The sequence below is a fragment of the Notamacropus eugenii genome, chromosome 7 (genome assembly GCF_028372415.1).
Source record: "Notamacropus eugenii isolate mMacEug1 chromosome 7, mMacEug1.pri_v2, whole genome shotgun sequence".
NCBI classification, from domain to species: domain Eukaryota; kingdom Metazoa; phylum Chordata; class Mammalia; order Diprotodontia; family Macropodidae; genus Notamacropus; species Notamacropus eugenii.
The window spans coordinates 18,129,297-18,154,590 of NC_092878.1; the positions used below are offsets into that span (position 1 = coordinate 18,129,297).

General features: G+C 36.0%; 1 protein-coding gene across 7 annotated transcripts in view; it reads right to left on the reverse strand.

The window, feature by feature from the left end:
- RYR3 (ryanodine receptor 3) overlaps positions 1 to 25,294 on the reverse strand; it is a 750,252-nt gene that overhangs the window by 444,426 nt on the left and 280,532 nt on the right. For all 7 annotated transcript variants that reach the window (XM_072625274.1, XM_072625277.1, XM_072625272.1 and 4 more), the window contains exons 4-5: positions 3,180 to 3,254; positions 1,030 to 1,108 (exon numbers count right to left, since the gene is read on the reverse strand). In XM_072625274.1, coding sequence (XP_072481375.1) covers positions 1,030 to 1,108; positions 3,180 to 3,254 — 154 coding nt within the window. The remainder of the gene's footprint in view (positions 1 to 1,029; positions 1,109 to 3,179; positions 3,255 to 25,294) is intronic.

Here is a 25,294-nt window from a genome sequence, read left to right on the forward strand (position 1 = left end):
GAAATTAGGGGCTATGTGTGTGGAAAACTCCATGTAATGTCAAACTTCTCTGATGTTTGCAAATTTTGCTGAAGCATTTTTTCACTCTGTTAGACTTTGATATAAGGGATGACTCTCTGGAAGGGAGAAAGGAGATGACATTTGGGAAATGAAGATAATACAAAATCAAAAGGTGTAAAATTTTTAAAAATTAATTACAATAAAGATGTAAAATGCTTATTGGGTTGGATTGCTTGAATACCTCCTATATCAGGGAGCTCACTATAGTATTTCACAAACCAATAACAGATCACTGTTGGACAAATCTAGTTGTCAAAAAGAGTTCCCCTTCCCCCCACACTGAGACATCTGCCTACTTGTATCTTCCAAACATTGGTTCGAGCCTTTCTGCCTGGAAAAGTAAATCTGTTTCCACTTCTATATGATGGCTCTGAAAACATTTTAAGATCATTATCACATGACCCCTTAGTTTTTGTCAGAATAGCTGTCCCCAGTTTCTTCAACCATTCCTCATATTAACACAAGTTTCTAGACACTTCTTCCTGATCATCTCTAAATAAATTCTATTATGTTTACATTTTTAAAATTTGGCAGTTGAATTTTACCACAATCCTCTAGATGTGATTTGATCAATGAAGGGTCAGTATCATAAAATTACTATTTCTTAAGATGCATATACTACATTCTATTAATACAGTTTGAATTAGCTTTTTTTCTTTTCAGCAGACCCTTGTTAGGCATAATAAAAATTACGCATATAGATAATTATTTATCTACTTACCTGAGGTTCCTAAGACCCAGAGATAAATGTTATTTTTTCCTAGGGATATGCATGACTATTTGGTATAGTGGAAGTTAAAATAACATGCTCTTCCATGCTTAGCTGCCTTTTGCATTCCTTTACCTCCTCCTTAACATCTACTCCAGATTAGAAACTACCATCCAGCATTAGAAGTGATATAGAAGTGCAAATGAATGACATGAGTCATAGCAGACCAACTAAGCATTTACCAAAGAATGCTGGCATACCTGTGGCATGTTCTCGTAGTCCCACATCAAAGGCAAGTTTATCTGTCTGAGATCTTGATGTGGTCAAACACGTCAGATACTACAAAACACAAAGAATAACTACTGATGATTTGGCAATCTTCTTTCCTTTCCTGAAATTCATCAGTGTTGGACTTGCAGAGATCAGTTTCTATTGCCTGTCCTGCTTGATGACAGACAAAAATAACGATTTAGGACTCAAACTCTGGAAAATGCGCAGAGGCATTTATTATGGACCTCGCATCCAGATTCTTAAAATAGAAAGAGCTCTTCAACTTAATATGACTACTAACTTTTCACAGCACATTAAAACTGACAAAAGCATACAACAATCCTGTAAAATAGGTAGTATGTGTGGTGTCGTCCATTTTCTTTAAATGAGGAAACAGGTTCAGAAATGTAAAGCAATTAGGAAGATTCAGACTTGAAATCTGAACCTAGTTTTTCAGACTACATTTGCTATCTACTCATGATACCTCTGAACATGATGTAGTGTCACACTGTTTATGACTGTATCTGCATAACTACTCTTGGAGGGCACAACACCATACTGATTCATGAATAAACATAACCTAGGCTTTCTATATTTCAACTCTTGAAAAATTATCTTTAACAAAAATTTGAGATTTTTTTAGTGTTGTCATGATGCTGTTGTGAACTGTTGAAGCCAAGACAGGTCCAGTGGCAATGGCCATACTTATTCAACAAAGGTAAAGAATGGGGTGGGGAACCCATTTTATATAACTGTGGCTGTTGTTCAGTCATGCCTCACTCTTCATGACCCTGTGGACTCACTGTCTATGGGGTTTTCTTGGCAAAGATACTGGACTACTTTGCCATTTCTGTCTCCAGTTTTATGCAGGCAGAGTTTAAGTGACCTGCCCAGAGCCACAGAGCTAGTAAGTGTCTAAAGTCATTTGAACTCTGGTCTTTATGACTTCAGGCCCAGTGCTATGTCTACTGCATCATCTAGCTGCTCATCATAATTACTTAATTTAATTCAAATCACAATCCTGTGAAATAGAGTAGAACATGCACTATTTATCCACATTTTGCAGATGAGTCTCAAGAAGGATAGATAATTTGATCAAGTACTAAATAACAGAACAGGACTCAAGTCAAAGTTTTCTGATTCTAAGTGCTTCACAAAGAAATGTAATTTACCAAACAGGCAAATTCTTTATTCTAAATGGGGAGAATTATCACATCTCTGGCCAATATTAAGCATAGTGTAACATTCCTTGAAATCTACAACTCCCAATAAACCCTCAAACTGATTACTTGCTATTTAGCCAAACTTCTCTGTGCCTTGAAAGTTCAGGATAGAAAGATCAGCTTTTCTCTGTAGCTACAGAAAAATGCTACCACAAACAGAATTATTTAAAATGCAGCTTTGAAAGGCACTTCATAGAATACTGCAAATGTGTATATTTGAATATAAGGTTCTAAATTGAAATGCATGCCATTGCCACAGGGTGTCAGAAAGAGGCTACTTCTTAGGACTTGCAGCAAATATGAAAATACTATTGGAAATTGAAAGTCAAAGTCTTGTCTGAAGGAATCACAAACTTTTCAAAATTGTGATATATTTCCATTATTGGTTTTATTTCAAAGATAGTAAGCCTGGTAAATAAAGTAGGGTGGTCTATATTTTAAAGAGAATTACAATGAAGTCAGAATTTTACAGTCCTGCTTAATATAACTAGTGACACCCAGTTATGGAGATATTGATTTGGTGTCTTCTATCTAGTCCTAGCTCCCTGACTGGAAAGGGCTTCTGCCAACTATCTTCAATGCTTCTGGGTTTACGAAAGATATCAAAATCCCTTTACCACCAATTAGAATTTATGTCAATTGAATGTACCTGAGTTCTTCCTAAAATTAATTTTCAGAAAATAAGCAATCCCACTCCAATTCCATCTATTTGTTTTATTCCTGCTTAGATTATAAACTAGAAAGATGTTACTCCATAGCCATTACATTATTTTCCTCCAACTATGTCTAGGTTCCAGGTCCATATCATCATTCATTTTCTTGCTCCCTTTCGTTTTCTCTTATACTCATGTATTGCTGTACTCATCCTTTCTTTAAGCCAAACATAATTCCAAGGGAAGCACTGGAGGCATGCTTACCATTCTACTAAATGAATGCCGAAGGAGAATTGCATGTCCATACAACAGTGTCCGGTGACCACCTCCTTGTGCTACCTGTAAAAGTAAAGAAGAAAAGTCAATGTCCCTTTTTTTACATTAACTCTGAGCTATGAGGAAAAAACCAATCACCCACAAGATTATTAATGTAGGTACAAGAATGTTAAGATTAACTGAAGGATGGTGGTTTGTTTTGTTTTAACCATACCCATGGAACACACTCAAAATGTTTTATAGAGGGTAAAAAGCCTTCCTTAAATAAGTGATTCCTTAGGATAAATTGAAATCTGGCATTTTAAAAAGTAATTCATGAAAACAAGATAGATGCTTCTTACCTTCCTTTGAAACTTCTCAGAAGCATTTAGGGTAAGGGAAAGAAAGAGAAGGGATGTAACTAAAGCCTAGAAACACAAATGTGTCTCTGAAAGCTTATGGTTATTTTCAACATCTTGCTAATTTTCCCTTAAGGGCAGTGGCGTCTTCTGCCCATTCACTAAAATTATTCTTAAATACACAATTTTGTTAGCCAAGAGACTGCTTTGAATATGAAGACTTAAAAGAAAACAAGTATGAAACAAAATGATGCAGGGATTTTCTGGCTTACTTTCTTTTAATGTCTGGTCCCATTTAAGGGAAAAGTGAGAGTGCCAGGGACAGGGAGAAGCACATCCACTGGTTTCTAATATCTGCACATCCCTTATCCTCTGATTCTGAACTGGGTATTTCGTGGATTATGGTGAACTCTCAAGCAGGAGGGAATGGGACATCATGGATAAATGAAAGCTATGAAACGTATTCAAAGCTCATTTTGACCAACATTTTCAATGACAAAACCTTGTTAGGACTACAGGCTAGCATGCAAATAGATTGGTCTGAGTTTAGGTCCATTCTTTTCTTTTGCCCATCCTCTGTTCAGAAGTTAATGGTAACGAGCTTGTGACCAGAGAACCTTGGGCCTGGATAAAGGCACTAATTAGCTCATTTACTTTTACTTTGATTACTGGAAACTTTTAAAACAGAAAAACTTTTACATTAAGCACCTATTGAGGCATTATGCTATGTGGTAGGGATAAACACGTAAAAGTTAAAAAAAAATCCTTGCTCTCAAGGAGCTTGGCCTACTATGGGAATACATATCCATATTTATGTAGATATAGGATCTATATGTGCATATGTGCATTATATATGCATATGTATGTATATACATGCATACAGATTTGCATATGCATTACTGTAGAGAACAACTGTGGTGGGGAAGAGAAGGGAGTGTAAGGACTGAAACTACAGGAATCAGGAAAGCCCTAATATGAAGGCAGTAGATCTTAAGATGACCCTGAAGAGAACCAGATCATTCTAGACATATGGAACAGACTGTGCAAAGGCATGGAAGTTGGAGATGGAATGTGTGGGGAATCATAAGGTTAGTTTCGCTAAAGCATAAAGTACATGGGAGCCGGCGGAGGGGGGGGGATCCCAGAAAGATAGGACAGAGCCAAATCATAGTCTTAAATGCTAGACAGAGGAGTTTGCATTTTATTCTAGAAGAAACAAGATGCCACAAAAGTTTCTTGAGCAAGGAAGTAATATAGTCACCTCTGTTTTAGGAATACCAATTTGGAAGCTCTCTGGAGGATATATTAGAAAGGGCAGAAAGCAGAGGAAGGAAACCCAATTAGGAAGTTATAGCAATAGTCCAGACAGGAGGTAATGAGAGCCTGATTTAGGCAAAAGAATATGAGAACTGTGGTGTCAGTGGAGGGAAGGAGACAGATGCAAGAGACAGTGAGACCGCAGGTAGAATCAAGAATTAGCTTCTAATTGGGTAAGGAGGTTGAGGAAGAGTAAAAAGAAAACAAAGATGATTCGAAGGATATGTAGAAAAATTGGGACACTAATGCACTATGGGTGAAGTAGTGAAATGGTCCAACTTTTCCAGAGAATAATTTGGAACAATGACCAAAGGTCTATAAAACTGTGTCTACTCTTTGACCCTGCAATACCACTACAAGGTCTATATGCTAAAGAGATAAAAGAAAAGGAAAAAATACCAATTTGTAAAAAATGTTTATATTAACTTTTTGTTATGGTAAAGAATTGGAAATTGAGGGGATGCCCATCATCTGGGGAACGGATGAACAAGCTGTTGCATAGGATTGTGAAAGAACAAGATTGTGCTATAAGAAATGACAAGCAGGATGGTTCAGTAAAAACCTGAGAAGACTCATACGAACTAATGCAAAGTGAAGTGAACAGAACCAGGAGAACGTTGTATATACAGTAAAAACAATATTGTGAGAATGATCAAGTATGAAAGACTCAGCCGCTCTGACCAAGACCATGGTCCAAGACAATTTTGAAGGACCTATGATGAAAAATGCTCTCCACCTGCAGAGAGAGAACTCACGAACTCTGAGTGCAGACTGGAGCTTATTTTTTAAACTTTATGTTCCTTTGATTTTTCATGTGCTTTCTTTTCAAACACAGATAAGATGAAAACATTTTTGTATCACATCACATGCATAATTGACATCATATCGCTTGCTTTCTCAAAGGGACAAGGGAGGAACAGGAGGGAGGAAGAGAATTTGAAGCTCAAAATTTTTAAAAAGTGAATATTAAAAAACTTTTACATGTAATTAATTGGGAAATTTTTCACAAAATAAAAAAATTAACTCCAAAGTTGTGAATGACTGGAAGAATGGTGGTACTCTTGACATATGCATATGTGTGTGTGTATGTGCGTGTATACTTCCCTAATAAATTATTATAAGTTTGCTGAAGATATGTCTCGGGGCAAAATGCCTGTGTTTCACTCTGATCCTTGACATTAGTCATTCTAAGATTAAACATAGTAGAATTTAATAAATCATTTTTCTGCTGTATTTTGCAGGTTGTTCTTTATCTCCCACAGAACTGAAGTTATTATTACTATTTTAAACTGTATATGGACTTTTGAGATGTTCTGTATTTTGTATATTCTTCTGCATACGCACCATTTTTACCAACAGAACATAAGCTACTTGAGTGTAGGAACTATTTCATTTTTGTGTTTTTATCCCCTGTCTAGACTATAATAGCAGCTGCTTAATAATTCCTTCCTGGGAAATTTATAGAGTGGGAAGGTCAGCCTTTTGTCAACATGGTAGGAGTGGGAACGACCTCTGTCTTTGATCTGTTTCTAGAATTTTCACCTCATCTTCCAAAGACCTATAATGAATTACAAGAGGAACAGACAGTGGTATTGGTAATAGTCCAGAGGAGACGTGAAGGAAGTGAGCAACGCTTGTATATTTTACAATGGAAAGTTGAAATTAGTTTCAGAAGATCATAAGTCATCCATAGGGGATTAACTGGGAGCCTCAGGCAGGCCAGAAGGTCTGTTCGCTTCTCAAGTTATCTGTGGGTAGAAGCTGTGTCTGTATTTTGAGGCAGTTACATAATAGAGCACAGTGGGGCCTAGGAATGGAAATAAGCTTACATTGTATTTGTTCTCTTTTTTTAAGTTTTCTGTTGTTTAATCTTAGGATGGCTCAGTATCAATAGGTCCACTGTCATCACATACACAAAACAGTTCCACCATTCCATGCTGGAATTGATTATATCAATCAGTTATTGTAGCACAAAGTTCTTTTGAAATGAGAGGTTTTAAAGGATACACTTTAATTTTGATATCTCGCAACAGTAGTATATTTTCTTCTAAATGATGTTGCAGACTTAAACTCAGCTAACCAGAGAATATTACCCACTTTTCACCGCTTTACTGCATGTTCTAGATTGTTTTTAACTCCTATAGGAAGAAGTTATTAATATTTTAAACTATACAAAGACTTTAAGGGCACCTAATACAAATATAGAGTAATTAGAAAGGGAGGTACTAGCAGCTAGGGAGACCAGTTCAGGCTTCATGAATGAGGTAGTACTTGAGCTGAGCTTGGAAGGAAGCTGGGGATTTTGAAAGGTGGAAGTGAGGAGGAAATACATTCCTATTTCAACTCTTTCGCATTGCAGATGAGGGCATTAAGGCATGGAGAGATTAAATGTCTTGCTGGAGTTCACCCAGCTACTAACTATCAGATCTGGGATATGAATCCAGAAGGTTTCCAATTCCAAATCAAGTGTGTTTCCATTCCATTACAAGACTGACTTACATTATATTTCCCCTGAGAGTGCCCTAAATCCTCAATCAATACATTCATATTGGCAGCTTTAGGACAATTTCTTATTCTAGGTTCAAATGGGGGTACCAGAGGGTCAGGGGGAGAAAAAAGGAGTAAGAAAAATGCTGAGATCTTCAGTCAAGACTAGGACAGGATTACCTAACACCTTGTTCACAATTAGTCACTCATTGTCAACCGGGAATAACTGAAGGTCACTGGTAAAAATCTACACCTTCCACACCATGATGCAGGCATTTTCTTCAAACTAAATGGTAGCTAAATGCATTTAGATTTTACTAACAGTAATACTTTAATTCATATCAGACTTTTAAACTTAAACTCAATAGTGTATCTGATCCCCAATTCTATAAAGTAAGCAGGGTAAGTATTATGACTCCCAACTTAAAGATAAGGAAACTGAAGCAAAGACAAGTGAAACTACTTGCCAGTATGACACTGAAAACTAATAACCAAGTATTCTTCTCATTATAAAATAATTGTTTTCTTCCTTTACTTTTCATCCATATGTTTTTTGATAATCTTTCTCCCTTAGTTTGCAGATTTCTATAGCTATCATAGTCTTACAGAACTTTATAACTGGAAAGGACCTTAGTGGTCATTTAATCCAACACATACTTAAAAAGTAATCCCCACTTTACATAGCTAACAAGTGGTCAGCTAATTTCTGCTTGAAGATGTCCAATGAAGAGGCACTGCTTTCCAATTCTGAAGAGATTATGAAGTTTTTCCTAACATCAAATCTTAATTTGCTTCTTTTTCACCTTTTGCCACACTGCTTCTTGTTCTGCTTTATTCCTGATATATTCCTTCTTTGCTCTGATTTTTATTCAATCTGCTCCATTTAAATAAGACAGACTATTATACTACATTACAGCTATGAGTTAAGTAACATAAAATCTTAATGAAAATCATGAGATCTTATTTATCTCCCTATATTAAGATCTATATACCTTTCCCTCAGTTGTGTGACCTTAAGATGTAGTCTACTGTAGAATATCTTTTATAAAAGACTTCCTGTTCTTTTATATTTTCCTTAAGAATACTCTTAGTACATGCACAGACATGAGAAAGTAGATATATTGTTGAAAAATGGGAGTATGGAATATTAAACTGCTAACAGACAGTTGGTATGTTGGTTGGTTTTTCTGAACTTTTTAGTTTAATTTATATAAAAAAGCTCCTTGGGTAGGGTTATATTCAGAAATAAGTGGAACATAAGAGCAAAAGGCTTAAATATTTTAAAAGATAAGGAAGACGGCATATTGATTTATAGTAATTGATATTCTCTCAATCTTTTTTTTCATTAAGAATATTTTTTTCAATCATTTGGAATTTTGTGTCCCTTTCACAAAGTATAAAAATTGATTTATTGTGACCTTCAAAATTATTTTTCCTTTAGCATAGACCTCCTCTCTGTGTACATGGTTTGAGCTAGATGATGATTTTTGTTTTCTTTAGTACCATTTCTACTTCTTTATGTAGTAATCCAATACTCTGGTGTTAAAGCCCAATTGTGGTGGTCCTACTGTCTTTAACTAAGAGAAAATATTTTTCTATAGTCATCTTGACAGATCGTTTCCATTTTTCCTTTTGTGGGTATACAACAGCACATACAAAATATCAACAAAGAGGTATACAACAATAAAACAAAGTATACTCAAGAATGATTACAAATGGACAGTTTGCATGATTGATAACTACTTAACTGTCCAGACACTTCTAGGAAGGTCCCAAGAATATTGGTTAGGTCCCCTGTATAGGTAAAAAATACATATGTGTGTATACATTTATGTATTAAAGAGGGCATATAAAATAAAAAAATATATTCAGGATGAGAAATTGTCAGTGGTCCCCAGCTGATAAATGGTCAAAGGATATGAACAGGCAGTTTTCAGAGGAAGAAATTAAAGCTATCTATAGTCATATGAAAAAATGCTCTAAATCACTATTGATTAGAGAGATGCAAATCAAAACAATTCTGAGGTACCACATCACACTTATTAGATTGGCAAACATGACAGAACAGGAAGATGATAAATGTTGGAGAGGATGTGGGAGAGTTGGAATGCTATTTCATTGATGGTGGAGTTGTGAGCTGATCCAGCCATTCTGGAGAGCAATTTGGAACTATGCCCCAAAGGGCTACAAAAATATGCATACCCTTAGACCCAGCAATATCGCTTCTAAGACTGTATCCCTGAGAGATCATAAAAATGGGAAAGGGTCCCACATGTACAAAAATATTTATAGCAGCACTCTTTGTGGAGGCCAAAAACTGAAAAAAAAAGCATTCCATTCATCAACTGGGAAACTGCTGAATAAATTATGGTATATGAATGTAATGGAATGCTATTGCACTATAAGAAAGGATGAACAGGAAGACTTCAGAGAGGCGTGGAAAGACTTATATGATCTGATGCTGAGCAAAAGGAACAGAACCAGGAGAACTTTGTGCACAGCAACGACCACAGTGTGAGAGAGTTTTTTTCTGGTAGACTTGGAACTTCATTGCAATACAAGGACTTAAAAAAATTCCCAATGGTCTTTTAAGGCAAAATGCCTTCCACATCCAGAGATAGAACTATGAAATTCAATCACAAAATGGAGCAGATCATTTTCTTTTGTATTACGTTTTGGTTTGTTACATGATTTTTCCCATTCATTTTAATTTTTCCATGCAGCACGACTACAGTGAAAATGTTTTTAATAGGAATGTATGTGCAGAACCTATATAATTGTATGCCATCTCGGGGAGAGAGAGGGAAAGTAGGGGGGAGGGAGGGGAAAAATATCTAAGTTATATGGTAGTGATTGTAGAACACTGAAAATAAATAAAATTAATAAGTATAAAAAAATAGAGTCGGTGGTATAGAAATTTATTAGTTTCAAATTTATGAGTAAATTGAAATTTTTTCAAGACATTAATACTGCAGTTGAATTAACAAGGTCTCTAACTGTAAGACAGAATTTGTTGTTCAACTTAATTAGCTACCTTCAAATAAGAGCATATGTTGAAAGTTACCAGAAAATACTAACAATCTTTGCAATATAACCAGATCTACTTGGACTTATTCTTGTTACTGAATATGGTTCTGATCTTTACAACACCTTGGAGTCTTGAAGCTGTATGTTACTGTCATAATCAAACATCAAAAATAGACCTTTTTTCTTTTTTCTTTTTCTGTTAGATAAATGCTCTCTTCTTGATTTGCTACAGTAATGTAAGCATTGTAGTCTGAAGTAATTTCTATAACTTTCTAGCAACTGTTGTAATGGATATTTAGCTTTCTTATGTCAAGTAGAGCATCTCCTGTGTAAGAGAGAATCAATGAGAGTCAACAAAACCTTCAAATAGTTACTCGATAAGTGAATAAACCTGTGTTTCTAACAGTTCTGAACCCTGTGCACATGCTGGGTAACTCAGTTAATGTGCTTTTTCACTGGGTTACCATCACTGGATTACCATGAGTGAAGAACACTCATATTGATAAGGTCACAGACTTTACTTTAAGATCTCTGGTTCACTTTATTACCTTCATTCTTCACAATGTCAAATTGCAGTATGAAGCATACACATAATTTCTTCTTTACCTGACTGTTTTAGCTATATGTGATTACTGGACACCCTCTGTAATTCTGCTTGTTATCTCAGATCAATTACTCTCTGGTTAACCTGGATCATCACTCAATAACTACTTTGAAATTCATACCACCTGACTATAACACTATTTCCCTACCCTCATTGCTGTCACACACTGCTCTCCTGAACATTCTTCCACCTTTCTCCAAAATGGGCATATGAAGGCTATAAAATTATAGAAAAATTTAATGGAGGAGGAAGTAGTAATACAGCTAATTTCTCCAATTAATTTCTCCAATTCTACAACTACTTGAACAAAGATTTAAGAAAAACATCAAAACAACTAGTGATAAAAAACACAAGGAGAACACTCAATGAATCATTTTTTCCAGCCCAGGGAAGGGACAGCCAAAGACTTGCCCAAGCTCTGAGGAAAAGGTCAAGCTAGGAAGGTCTAGTGCAGTACCTTCTAGCACAGAAAGTGCACACAGGCCTGAGGGTGTATATCAAGGCAAAGAATAGCTATGGCTGCAGAAGGAACTAGGCCAGACTGTGTATCATGTGCATTCCCTTCTGGCTGTACTCCTTTGGACTTCATCACCTATCTATATTTGTTCCCTCCCATCCTCCATCTCTTTTCAACTACCTTTTGTGTGTTGCCTTCTCCCATTAGAGTGAGCTTCTTGAGAGCAAGGGCTGTCTTTGTTTCTTATCTTTCATTCATGTTCCAACATAAAAAATAGGCTTGCCCCTGGTTGGAGCCCCAGTAGACTTCGGTGGTCCCATTCCCTCTCAGGTTTAGAACAACACACCTATAGTCTCCTTTATGCACTGAGCCCCCTGTCCTGGTTGCTTAGCTTCAGGGCTCAGACTTTGTCAATCAGTTAACTCTGCAACCAGAAAGGGGTAGGGTCTCACATTGCATCCTGGGCCATCTCCAGTCATCCTGATAAATATCAGGCCACTGGACCCAGATGGCTCAGGAGAAGAAAGTGAGGCTGGTGACCTTGCACAACCTTCTCTCACTCTAATCAAAGTCAACTGCAAGTCATGTCATCATCTTGATGTCATGGTCTTCTTCAAGAATGAAGGACAAACACAACATTAACAACTCTGCAACACAGCTGCTGTTCATCTATTTCTGCTTCTTGTCCAGTGTACAGCTACAGGTGTGGTCCAAGCTAAATCCTCAACCACTCTTTGCCTTGATATACATCTTCAGTTTCCCTCCTCAGTCTAGGCATGATTCCTAAGCTACCTCTGAGATTAGGACAGTTCAGCGGGCTTCTATTCCTGATCTTTGCACAGCTGATTAGTTAGTTAATATTTATTAAGGCCCTGCCATGTGCCAGGCATTGTGTTAAATATTATCTCATTTGGTATTCACAATTAAGCTGAAAGATAGGTACTTTTATTGTCCCCATTTTCTAGTTGAGGAAACAGACAAACAGAAGTTAGGTGATCTGCCCAGATCACACACCTCTTAAATGTCTGAAGGTAAATTTGAACTCAGATCTTTCTGACTCCTACCTACCTCTTGATGGGAGTCGAGAGACAGAGCAAAGTAAATACAAGCGATAAATCAAAAGTAATTATAGAAGTATTTATAGCCTAAAAGAGAGAGAAGATGCAAGCATCACCTCAGAACCTTAATGTGATCAAGGGTCATGGCAAAAAGACAGAGGGGTTGGAATTGTTCTATTTTGTTGTGGTTTGATAACACTAAAGGAAGAAAAGAATGGAAAGGAAAAAAGACTATACTAGGGAAAACAGTGGAAGGGGAATTTATCTTACATAAGTGGACACAAGGAAAAGACTATACAAGCAAGGAAAATGGGTAGGGGACATAGGAATCAGTTGAATCTTCTTGTCATATGAACTGGTGAAAGGAAGGTAGAATACACAAGAGAATTTGGTATAGAAATGCAGTCTACTCAACTGTGGGGAAAAAAAAGGGAATAAGGATGGGGAAAGAAGGGAATAAGAGAGAGCTGATTCAGAGAGGGATTAGTCATAACCAAAACAAAGTCTAACTTCAAAGGGTATAAGACAAAGATGCTTGTAGAGCAAAAAACAAGAAAAATTAGGGTCTGGGTGAGGGGAAGAGAAGAGGTGCAAGGGAGAAAAGAGTTCATCAAACAAATCAATGATACTGAGCAGACTCCTTGTCCCTGAAATAAGCAGAACCAAGGGACAGTACACACAAAGTTGAAAACAATGTAAATTAAAAGATCACTAAAAGAAACATGAATTGCATTAAATTAAAAATTCCTTTCAATGAAAAATCAACAATTGTTGAAACAACAGATATAACACACACACATACCCCTATACCTCGTATCAGCAGAGAACGCTATCCAATAGTTTTGCTTTACTGCTTTTTTTAAAAATTTATTTATTTAACTTTTAACATTCATTTCCACAAACTTTTGGGTTCCAAATTTTCTCCCCATTTCTCCCCTTCCCCCACGCCAAAACGCCTAGCATTCTAATTGCCACTATCACCAATCTGCCCTCTCTTCTAACATCCCTCCCTTCCCTTATCCCCATCTTCTCTTTTGTCCTGTAGGGCAAGATAACTTTCTATACCCCATTACCTGTATTTCTTATTTCCTAGTAGCAAGAACAGTACTCAACAGTTGTTTCCAAAACTTTGAGTTCCAACTTCTCTTCATTCCTCCCTCCCCACCCATTCCCTTTGGGGAGGCAAGCAATTCAATATAGGCCATATCTGTGTAATTTTACAAATGACTTCCATAATAGTCGTGTTGTGTAAGACTAACTATATTTCCCTCCATCCTATCCTGACCCCCACTGCTTCTATTCTCTCTTTTGATCCTGTCCCTCCCCAAGAGTGTTGACTTCAAATTGCTCCCTCCTCCCATTGCCCTCCCTCCCATCATCCCCCCTACCCTGCTTATCCCCTTATCCCCCACTTTCCTGTATTGTAAGATAGGTTTTCATACCAAAATGAGTGTGCATTTTATTCCTTCCTTTAGTGGAATGTGATGAGAGTAAACTTCATGTTTTTCTCTCACCTCCCCTCTTTTTCCCTCCACTAAAAAGTCTTTTGTCTGCCTCTTTTTATGAGAGATAATTTGCTCCATTCCATTTCTCCCTTTCTCCTCCCAATATATTTCTCTCTCACCGCTTAATTTCATTTTTTAAAGATATGATCCCATCCTATTCAATTCACTCCGTGCTCTCTGTCTCTGTGCGTGTGTGCATATGTAATCCCACCAGCTACTCAGATAGTGAAAAGTTTCAAGAGTTACAAATATTGTCTTTCCATGTAGGAATGTAAACAGTTCAACTTTAGTAAAGTCCCTTCTGACTTCTCTTTGCTGTTTACCTTTTCATGCTTCTCTTCATTCTTGTGTTTGAAAGTCAAATTTTCTTTTCAGCTCTGGTCTTTTCATCAAGAATGCTTGAAAGTCCTCTATTTCATTGAAAGACCAATTTTTCTCTTGAAGTATTATACTCAGTTTTGCTGGGCAGGTGATTCTTGGTTTTAGTCCTAGTTCCTTTGACTTCTGGAATATCATATTCCACGCCCTTCGATCCCTTAATGTGGAAGCTGCTAGATCTTGTGTTATCCTGATTGTATTTCCACAATACTTGAATTGTTTCTTTCTAGCTGCTTGCAATATTTTCTCCTTGACCTGGGAACTCTGGAATTTGGCCACAATGTTCCTAGGAGTTTCTCTTTTTGGATCTCTTTCAGGTGGTGATCTGTGGATTCCTTGAATACTTATTTTGCCCTCTGGTTCTAGAATCTCAGGGCAGTTTTCCTTGATAATTTCATGAAAGATGATGTCTAGGCTCTTTTTTTGATCATGGCTTTCAGGTAGTCCCATAATTTTTAAATTGTCTCTCCTGGATCTATTTTCCAGGTCAGTTGCTTTTCTAATGAGATATTTCACATTATGTTCCATTTTTTCATTCTTTTGGTTTTGTTTTGTGATTTCTTGGTTTCTTATAAAGTCATTAGCCTCCATCTGTTCCATTCTAATTTTGAAAGAACTATTTTCTTCAGTGAGCTTTTGAACCTCCTTTTCCATTTGACCAATTCTGATTTTTAAAGCATTCTTTTTCTCATTGGCTTTTTGAACCTCTTTTGCCAATTGAGCTAGCCTATTTTTCAAGGTGTTATTTTCTTCAGCATTTTTTGGGGTTTCCTTTAGCAAGGTGTTGACCTGCCTTTCATGCTTTTCTTGCATCTCTGTCATTTCTCTTCCCAGTTTTTCCTCCACCTCTCTAACTTGATTTTCAAAATCCTTTTTGAGCTCTTCCATGGCCTGAGCCCACTGAATATTTATTTTGGATATCTGGGATACAGAAGCCTTGAATTCTATGTCTTTCCCTGATGGTAAGCATTGTTCTTCCTCATTAAAAAGGATGGGAGGAGATATCTGTTCACCAAGAAAATAACATTCTATGGTCTTATTTTTTTCCCCCTTTTCTGGGCATTTTCCCAGCCAGTTGCTTGACTTCTGAGTGTCCTCTCCACACCCACCTCGCCTCCAGATCCGCCCAGCCAGCACTTGGGGTCTGAGATTCAAATGCTACATAGTTAAGAGGGTAGGACAGTAGGAGTTTCTTTAAGACTCTCATAAACTCCCCACCAGTGGTATCCTAACTTAGTAGCAATATGTCCAGTGGAAGTGATATCTTCCCCAAGACAGATCTTGGCTAGTAAAAGCATCTGGCTAAGACAACAATTAAATAGGAATAACAAATGTAAAGTCTTTGTGTACAGACACACAAAAAAAGTCTTCAAAAGCATGAGACTAACTGTTCCAAAAAAAAAGATCTTGGGGTTTTAATGACTGCAAGTTCATTATGAATAAGCAATGTTTGGTGGCAGGCAATAAACAAATTATCAGACCCTACCATTAAGAGGACAACAACTTCCAGGAACAGGGAAGTGATAATTCCACTATACCCTGCCCTACTCTGACTTCATCTATAAAATTTTGCTCAATTCAGGGAGCCACTTTTAAAATGTGTGTGTGTGTGTGTGTGTGTATGTATACACGCACACATTTCCTAACTACCTGTAAAAAATTAATATTTTTTAATAATTTTGAGCTCCCAATTCTCTTCCTTCCTCCTGCCCCTTCCCTACCCCTTGAGAAAGCAAACAATTACATCAATTATATGTGTGAAGTAACACAAAAGAATGTCTCCATATTATCCATGTAAAAGAAAAAAGCACATACAGGAAAATCTTAAAGTGTGCTGAAGTCTGCACTCAGAGTTCATGAATCCTCTCTCTAGAGGGGGAGAGCATTTTTCATCATGGCTCCTTCAGAATTTCCTTGGGTCACTGTCTGGATCTGAGGAGCTAAGCACTTCACAGCTGAACGTCCTTACAATATCACTGTCACCATGTACAGAAGTCTTCTCAAGTTTTACTGAAACCATCCTGCTTGTCATTTCTTATGGCACAATAGTATTCTATCACAGTCCTATAGAACAGCTTGTTCCACCATTCCCTAAATGATGGGCATGTCATCAATTTCCAGTTCTTTGCTTTGATCTCTCTGGGATACAGACCTATCAGCAACAAATTACTGTCATAATTATTCCATAGCCCCCCAGCATTTGTCATTTTCCTTTTCTGTCAAGTTAGACAATCTAATAGGTGTGAGGCAGTATCTTAGAGGTGTTTTAATTCGCAGTTCCCTCTAATCAACACTGATTTAGAGCACTTTTTCATGTGATCATCGATCACTTTGACTTCTTAAATAGACTGTTCATATCTTTTGGCCATTTATCAATGGGAGACTGGGTATATTTTTAAAATTTTGAGTTAGTTCCCTATATATTTGAGCAATGAGGCCTGTATCATTTTCCCTTGCTTTCCTCTTTTCCTTCTAATTTTGACTGTATTAGTTTGCAAAACGTTTTTGATTTCATATGAGTAAAATGATCTACTTTATTTCCTGTAATCCTCTCTATTTCTTGTTTGGTCATAAAATCTTCCATTATCCATATCCATTATTCCATATCCATTATCCATATCTATTATCCATATCCATGATTCCCTAATCTGCTTACAATATCACCTTTTATGTCTAAATCAGGTACCCATTTTAACTCTATCTTTGCATACAGCGTAAGAGATTAGTTTACACCTAGTTTCTTCCAAACTGCTTTCCAGTTTTCTCAGCAATTTTTGTTGGATAGTGAGTTCTTACTCCAAAAATTTGGATATTTGAGTTTACCAAACACTAGATTACTATGGTCATTTACTACTGCGTATTGTGTACCTGAACTAGTCCACTGATCCACCATTCTATTTCTTGGCCAGTACCAAACTGTTTGTAATATAGTTTAAAATCCAGAATTGTCAGGTGGTCTTCCTTCACATATTTGATTGTCTTTATATTCTTGGTCTTTTGTTCTTCTAGATGAATTCTGTTATTTTTCCTAGCTCTATAAAGTAATTCTTTCATAGTCTGTTAGTATGGCACTGAAAAGTGAATTAACTTAAGAAGAATTGTTATTTTTATTGTATGGGCTTACTGTACCCATGAGCAGTTAAATTCTCCAGTTGTTTAGATCTGTCTTTATGCAATTGTGTGTATTTATTTGTTTTTTGTAATTGTGCTCATGTAGTCCCTGGGTTTCTCTTGGCAGGTAGACTCCAAAGTATTTTATGTTGTCTGCAGTTATTTTAAATGGAATTTCTCTTTATATCTCTTATTGCTGGGTTTTGTTAGCATATAAAAACCTTGATTATTTATGTTAGTTTAATTTTATGTCATGCAGCTTTGCTAAAGTTGTTAATTGTTTCAACCAGTTTTTTAGTTGATTCTCTAGGTACCATCTGCAAAGATAATAGTTTTGTTTCCTCATTAACTATTTTTATTCCTCCAATTTACTTCCTTGTCTTGTTTCTATATCTAGCATTTCTCATACAATATTGAATAATAGTGGTGATAATGGACATCCTTGCTTCATTACTATTCTTACTGGGAAGTCTTCAATTTAATTTCTGTTACAGATAATGCTTACTCTTGGTTTTAGATAGCTACTTTTTATTTTAAGAAAGGCTCCATTTATTCCAATGCTTTCCAGCATTCTTAATTGGAATGGGCATACTATTTTGTCAAGGGCTTTTTCTATATCTACTGATATAATCATGATTCTTGTTGTTTTTCTTATTTATGTGTCAAATATACTGATACTTTTCCTAATATCAAACAAGTCCTATATTCCTGGTCCCACCTTGTTATCAGTGTATGATCTTTGTGATGTATTGCTATATTTTTCCTTACTAGTACTTTATTTTAAAACTTAGCACCAATATTGATTAAGAAAGTTAATCTATAGCTTGCTTTCTCTATTTTTGTTCTCCCTGGATTAAATATCAAAACCATATTTCCATCATAAAATGAAGTTAGTAGCCTTATTTACCTATTTTTTCAAACAGCTTATATAATATTGGGATTAACTGTTACTTAAATATTTGCCTTATAATTGACTTATACTTACTGAAGTAAATTCATCTGGTTCTGGAATTTTTTCTTAGGGAGTTCATTTCTGACTTGTTAAATTTCTTTTTCTAATATAGGGTTAATTAAATAGTCTATTTCCTCTTCTATTAATCTGGGAAATTTATATTTCTGTAATATTCATCCATTTCATGTAGACTATAAGTTTAATTGGACATAATTGGGAAAAATAACAACTAAAATTGTTTTAATTTCCTCTTCATGGGAGGTACATTTAGTCTTTTCATTTTTAAGACTATAATTTGGTTTTATTTTTTTAATAAAATTAACCAATGGTACATATTTTTCTATTAATTTTATTTTTAGTTAAATGTTTTATTTTGTTCTTTTAGTTTTCAATTTTTTTCATCTTTGATTTTCAAGATTTCCATTCTGGTGCTTAATTGAGGATTTTTAATTTGGTTTTTTTCTAGTTTGTTTTTTTTTTTAAGATGCCCACCCAGTTAATTGATCTGTTCTTTTTATAGCTTGTCATATTTATAAATATAAAATTTCCCCTAAGTACTGTTTTGGCTGCATCCCACAAATTTTGGCATGTTGTCTCATTGTTGTTATTCTCTTTAATGAAAATATTTATTGTTTCTATGACATTTTATTTGACCCACTCCTTCTTTAGGATTAGATTTAGTTTGCCTGGTGAGTGAGAGAGAGTGTGTGTGTGTTTGTACGTATTTATGCATTATGAAAAGGGTATATTTAATATCTCTGCTTTTCTGCACCTGGTTGTGAGGTTTTCATGCCCTAATACATGGTCAATTTTGTCAAAGTACGATAAACACCTAAGAGAAAGGTATATTCTCTTCATTCCCATTCAGTTTTCTCCAGCTGTTCATCACATCTAACTTTTCTAAGAGTCTATTAATCTTCTTGACTTATTTATTTTATGATTAGGTTTATCTAACTCTGAGACAAAAAAGTTGAGGTCCCCTACTACTATAGTTTTACTATTTTCTCCTGTAATTCCTTTAAGAAGTTGGATCCTATATCATTTAGTGCATATATGTATAGTATTAATATTACTTCATTATCTATGTTTCCTTTTAGCAAAATGTAGTTTCTCTTTTTGTCCCTTTTAATTAGATCTGGTTTTGCTTTTGCTTTGCCTGAAATCTGACTGCTGCCCTGCCTTTTTTATTTCAGCTAGAGCATAACAGATTCTACTCCACTCCTTTAACTATATATTTATGCTTCAAATGTATTTCTTGTAAACAACATATTGTTGGATTCTGCTTTCTAACTCATTTATGTTATCTGCTTCCATTTTGTGAGTGAGTTCATCCCATTCATATATCCAGTGATGACTATTAACTGTGCATTTCCCTCCATCTTGTTTTCTCTCTTTTCTTTCTTTCTTTTCTTTCTTCTCTTCTAAAATCTGTTTTTACTTCTGATCACTGACTTCCTTTATGCATCTTCTCTTTGATCAACTCCCCTTTCTCTTACTTGCTTTCCCTTCCTTGTTGGGCAACATGGATTTCTATACCCATTTGAGTGAGTGTGTGTGGGTGTGTATATCTGTATTTACACCTTTTCCCTATTTAAACCAACTAAAATGAGAATTAGGTTCAAGGACTGCCTATCTCCTTACCATTTCCCCTGCACCATAAAAGCTCTTCCTTGTATGCCTCTTTTATGTGAGATAATTTTCTGCATTCTTCTGTTTCGCTTCTCCTACGTCATCCATCACTTTTTTTTTACATCCTCCCAATGTAATCAACTCTCTCCTGCATCCACTACATAGAATCCTTCTAACTGCACTTATTAACAGACAAAATTCTTAGAAGTTACATAGATCATCTTCTCATATAGAAATGTACAGTTTAATCTTATTGAGTTCTTCATGATTTCTCTTTTATGTCTATCATTTTATATTTTGAATCTTGTATTTGAAAGTCAAATTTTCCATTCAACTCTGGTCTTTTCATCAGGAATGTTTGAAAGTTCCTTTTTTCATTAAAGATCCTTTCCCTCCCCTCCCCTTAAAGGATTATACTGAGTTTTGGTGGATAGGTTATATTAGCTCTTTTGCCTTCTAGAATATAAAATTCCAAGCCCTCTGATCCTTTAACATGGTAGCTGCCAAATCTTGTGTGATACTAATTGTGACTCCAAAGTATTTCAATGATTTCTGTCTACTTGAAATATTTTCTTTTTGACCTAAAAGCTCTGGAATTTGGTTATGATACTTCTGCAGAGTTTTCATTTCAGCAGCCCTTTCATGTAATGATCAGTATTTTCCTTCAATTTCTATTTTAGTCTATTGTTTTAGGAATAAAGGCAGTTTTCCTCAACAATTTCTTGAAATATGATGTCTAAGGTCTTTCTTTGAACATGATTTTCAGGTAGTCCAATAATTCTTAAATTATCTACCCTGGATCTCTTTTCAGTTCAGTTGTTTTCCAATGACATATTTCACATTTTTTAATACTTTTCATTCTTTTAAATGTTTTATTTTTTCTTGATATCTCATAGAGTCATCACACTCCACTTGCCCAATTCTCATTTTTAAGGAATGATTTTCTATGAGTTCTTTTACTATTGGGTTAATTCTGTTTTTAAACTTTTGTTTTCTTCAGAATTTTTGTTCTGCCTCTTTTACCAAGGTACTAATTGTCTTTTCATAATTTTCTTCCCTCATTCTCATTTCTTTATCTAATTTTTCTTCTACCACTCTTATATGATTTTGAAAATTTTTTTAGGTCTTCCAGAAAGTCTTGCTAAGTTTATGTCCAATTCACATTTCCCCTTTTGAGGCTTTGCTTATAGTTATTTTGACTTCATAGTCTTCTGAGTTTAAGTCTTGATTGTCTCTATCACCATAGCAGTTCTTTATGATCAGGGTTTTGGGGGTTTTTTTGTGTGTTTTGTTTCTGTTCATTTTTCTACCCTATTTCTTGACTTTGAAAATATGTTAAACTTGGGTTCTGTCCCTGGTGTGAGAGTGAGGTGAGGGGAAGAGTACTGTCCCAAGTTTCAGATTTTTTTCCCCACTGCTTTTGTCAGGACTAGCTTTTGGTATTTGGGAGTTTTCAGTGCTTCCAAAATGGTATGAGCTGGGGAGAGGTGTGGTCACTGATCTCTGGTCTGAGCTCTGGTCTTTAGTCAGAAAAAGGCCCCTGATCTCTTGAAATTGCAATTGACACTGCTCCTCAGGGTCTCTGCTCCCTTGGGATAGATAGTGATACTGTTCCTCAGGGTTCCTTATCTCTTGTGATAGAAAGTTCTACTTCTCCTCAGGGACCCTGCTCCCTTTTGACTGAAAGTACTCCTTTCTACCCTTGAACTGTGACCCAGAGAACTGGTAGACAACAGAGTTGCGAAATAGAGTCTGGTTCTGCATCCAGTGCTAGCACAGGGCTACTCTGTAATCTCTTTCAGATCAATTGCCAAGTCCCCTAACCATTTCTGGCTCAAGAGCTTCTAACGTTGCTGCTGCTTCTGTAGCCACCACCGAGGCCCACCACTTGACGTGGTTTTAAAGTTTTGTGGAGAGGAATTTGGCAGAGGTCAGCTGAGTGTTTCCTCTACTCAGCCATCTTGGGCTATGCTCCTGAGGTAGTCACTTTTTAAGAAGCACACTAATAAGAATGGAATACAACCAGAAGACAACAACTAGGATAGATAATGGCCTTGATTTCATGTCATGTGATTGGCTAAAAGAATAGGGCATGTTAAGCCTAGAGAAGAGAAGACATGTGGAACATATGATAGCTGCTTCTAGTTTCTGATGGGCTGTAATATGGAAAGGGGACAACAGTTTTCCAATTTGGCCCCAGAGGACAGAACTGGCAGCAATGGGTCAAAATTACAATGAGGGAGAAATATGCTCAACATCAGGGGGAAAAATGTCCTGAAGTGATTGAACTGACTCAGCAGAGGGGCAACTTCTCTCTTCTTTCAAGTCTTCAACAAGAAGCTAGATAATCACTTATTAATTATGTGAGTCAGTCAACAAACATTTATTAAGAATTTACTAGGTGCCAGGCACTGTGCTAAAATCTGAGAATATAAAAACAAGTCAAAATAAAAATAAACTCTACTCTCAAGAGCTGACATTCTGTGGGAAAGACCACAAACAAAGTGGGGGCTGGGAGGAGGGATAAAAGGTACTTAGCATTAGAGACATGATGGAGAAGTCCACAGGGGTGTGGGAAAAGAAGATATGGCCAGAATGGCCACCATCCTTATTGAGTGTTCTGGGGAGAGGCATCTCAATCCCATGGATAGGGCCTTGGGACAGAGGGTACTACTGAGGTGTAAATTCTAGGGTTGGAGGGATCCTCTAGGATGAAGAAGTTTCTGGGGCATGATGAGGAAGTCCAGAGAAATATAGATCCTGGTAGGAAATATTATAGTATGCCACAGCAGAAATCCCTATTGTATATGAGTAACCTTCCAATTCTTCTACTGGATCTTCTGTGATATAATTCATATCATTCAGATGGGAGAGGGAGCAAGTCAGGGGATAATTTTTCTGCTTTTAGTTTCCTCCCTCCATCCAAGCAACAATATTTTTCCTTCTTTTTCCTGACCATTTTTCAAGAATAACAAAGAATAATGAGGAACAGACTCAGACCAGATGACAGGGACTCAGGGTTCATCTTTGGAATATTCATATACAACAAAGAATAGTTGAGGAGACAAATCACAGAAAGCTAAGTAGTTTAATGGATAGAGCTCTGGACTTAGAGCTAGGAAACCTGCCTCTGATGCTTATTAGCTGTGTGACCCTGAGCAAGTCAATGAACTTCTTTCAGCTTTGTTTTCCTCATCAGTAAACAGAGATAACAGCAGCACATCTATGTACCTAATAACAGTAAAACACAAAACTGATGTGAGGATCCAATGAGATAATATATGTGAAGCAAGTCACAAACCTTTAAATGCTCATATAATGTTAGCTCTGGTTATTAGCATAACATTCTACATTGACATGTTATTTGTATGTGTTGCCTAAGAGTTGTGACTTGATCTTCTCAACCAATCATAAGATATATGTCATCTGCCTTTCATATAATGACCCAAACCCCACAAGTCTTCCATGTTTAAATTTTATGTATGCTTTGTTTATACTTGTAATTAAATGCTTGATTTGACTGACTGCTAATGACTCAGGGCCTTCTCTAATTACATTAATGGGGTTGGGGGTGGAGTTTTTCCTTTACATTATCATCATAAAATTAGAGCTGGCACATTCAAGGAAACAAATCACAATAAGAGAATATTCTAGGAATAAATAAGCAGGCTACGAAGACACTCCTACACTATATTCCATTGGCTTCAACTTGGAGGGATTCTATCACTTTTCTCAGAACAAGATATACATGTAGACAGCACAGATACAGCAAGTCACTTATTAAGGATGTACAAGTCTAAGAGAGGGGCAGAACAGATCATAGAACACTTAAATCATATTGTTCAGTCATTTAAATTGTGTTCAACTCTTCGTGATCCCATTTGGGGTTTTCTTGGCAAAAACAGTGAAATGGTTTGCCATTTTCCACCTCATTTTACAGATGAGGAAACTGAGGCAAATGGGGCTAAACTTGCCCAGATCACATAGCTAGTAAATGTCTGAGGCCAGATTTGAACTCATGAATATGAGTCTCCCTGACTCCAGGCCTGGTGCTCTATCCCCTATACCGCCTAGCTGCTTCCAGAATAACACTTATTAATCTCTATCTACTAATATCCATTAGTACACACGTAAACTTCAGCAGTTACATGGTACTCAATCTTCATTCCCATTTGTCTCTTCAAAATGTAACTATAGCACTTGGGTTCTAAAAAGAGAAAAAGTCAGTGGCAAAAGAAAGACCACATAGAAAAGAAATGTTTGCTCTCACTTTCTTTAAATTTTTAAACAACACATTTTTATGATTTGTTCTTCTCTGAACTGCCTTTGGTCAACATTAAGTCTCAAAGTTAAATGTATAAAATATCTGGGAATTCCCTTATTAAGACACATACAAAAATTACACAAATTCACTTACAAAATACTACATGTCTCACACCATAAGATCCAAACTGATACATAACCATAAAAGAATTAGAAAAGGAAGTACCTTTGACAACTGTATATAGAATGAGAGTTCTTTACTAAATGAGCCATAGAGATAATTATAAAAGATAAAATAATGTATTTTATTATATAACAAGGAAAAGGTTTTGCATAAGGTCAATGCATTTTGAATTAGAAGGGAAATAATTAACTGGAAAATATCTTTGTAGCAAATTTATCTGAAAAAGATACATAGGAATTGATACAAATATATAACTAAAGGAGTTCCTCAATAGATCTATGGTCAAAGGTTACAAACAGGCAGTTTTCAAAAGAACAAAATATTCTAACAACTGAATTTAAAAAATAAAAACCAAAACCACCAGCTCCTGATCACTAACAGGAGAAATGCAAATTAAAGCTTCTCTTAGGTTCTATCTCACACTCACTGGATTAGCTAAGACAACAAAAAAAAGAAATGAGTGCTTTTGAAGGGTTTAGGGAAGAACAAAAACCCTAATATATTGTGCTTTTGGAGTTATGAAGCGAGTGTCCCGTGTTGGAAACTGATTTGTGATTATATCCAAAAAGGCACTAAACTGTGCACACCTTTTGGCATCACCACTGGGCATTTAATCCAGAGGTAAGAGAGAAAAAGGGAAAGGCTACTGTGAACATAAATATTTATAGCATCACTGAATGTTGTAGCAAAGAACTGAAAACAAAGCAAGTATTCATCCACTGGAAAGTGTCTGAATTATGATATATGAATGTAATTGTAAAATGACTGTCCAATAAGAAATTATCAATATAAC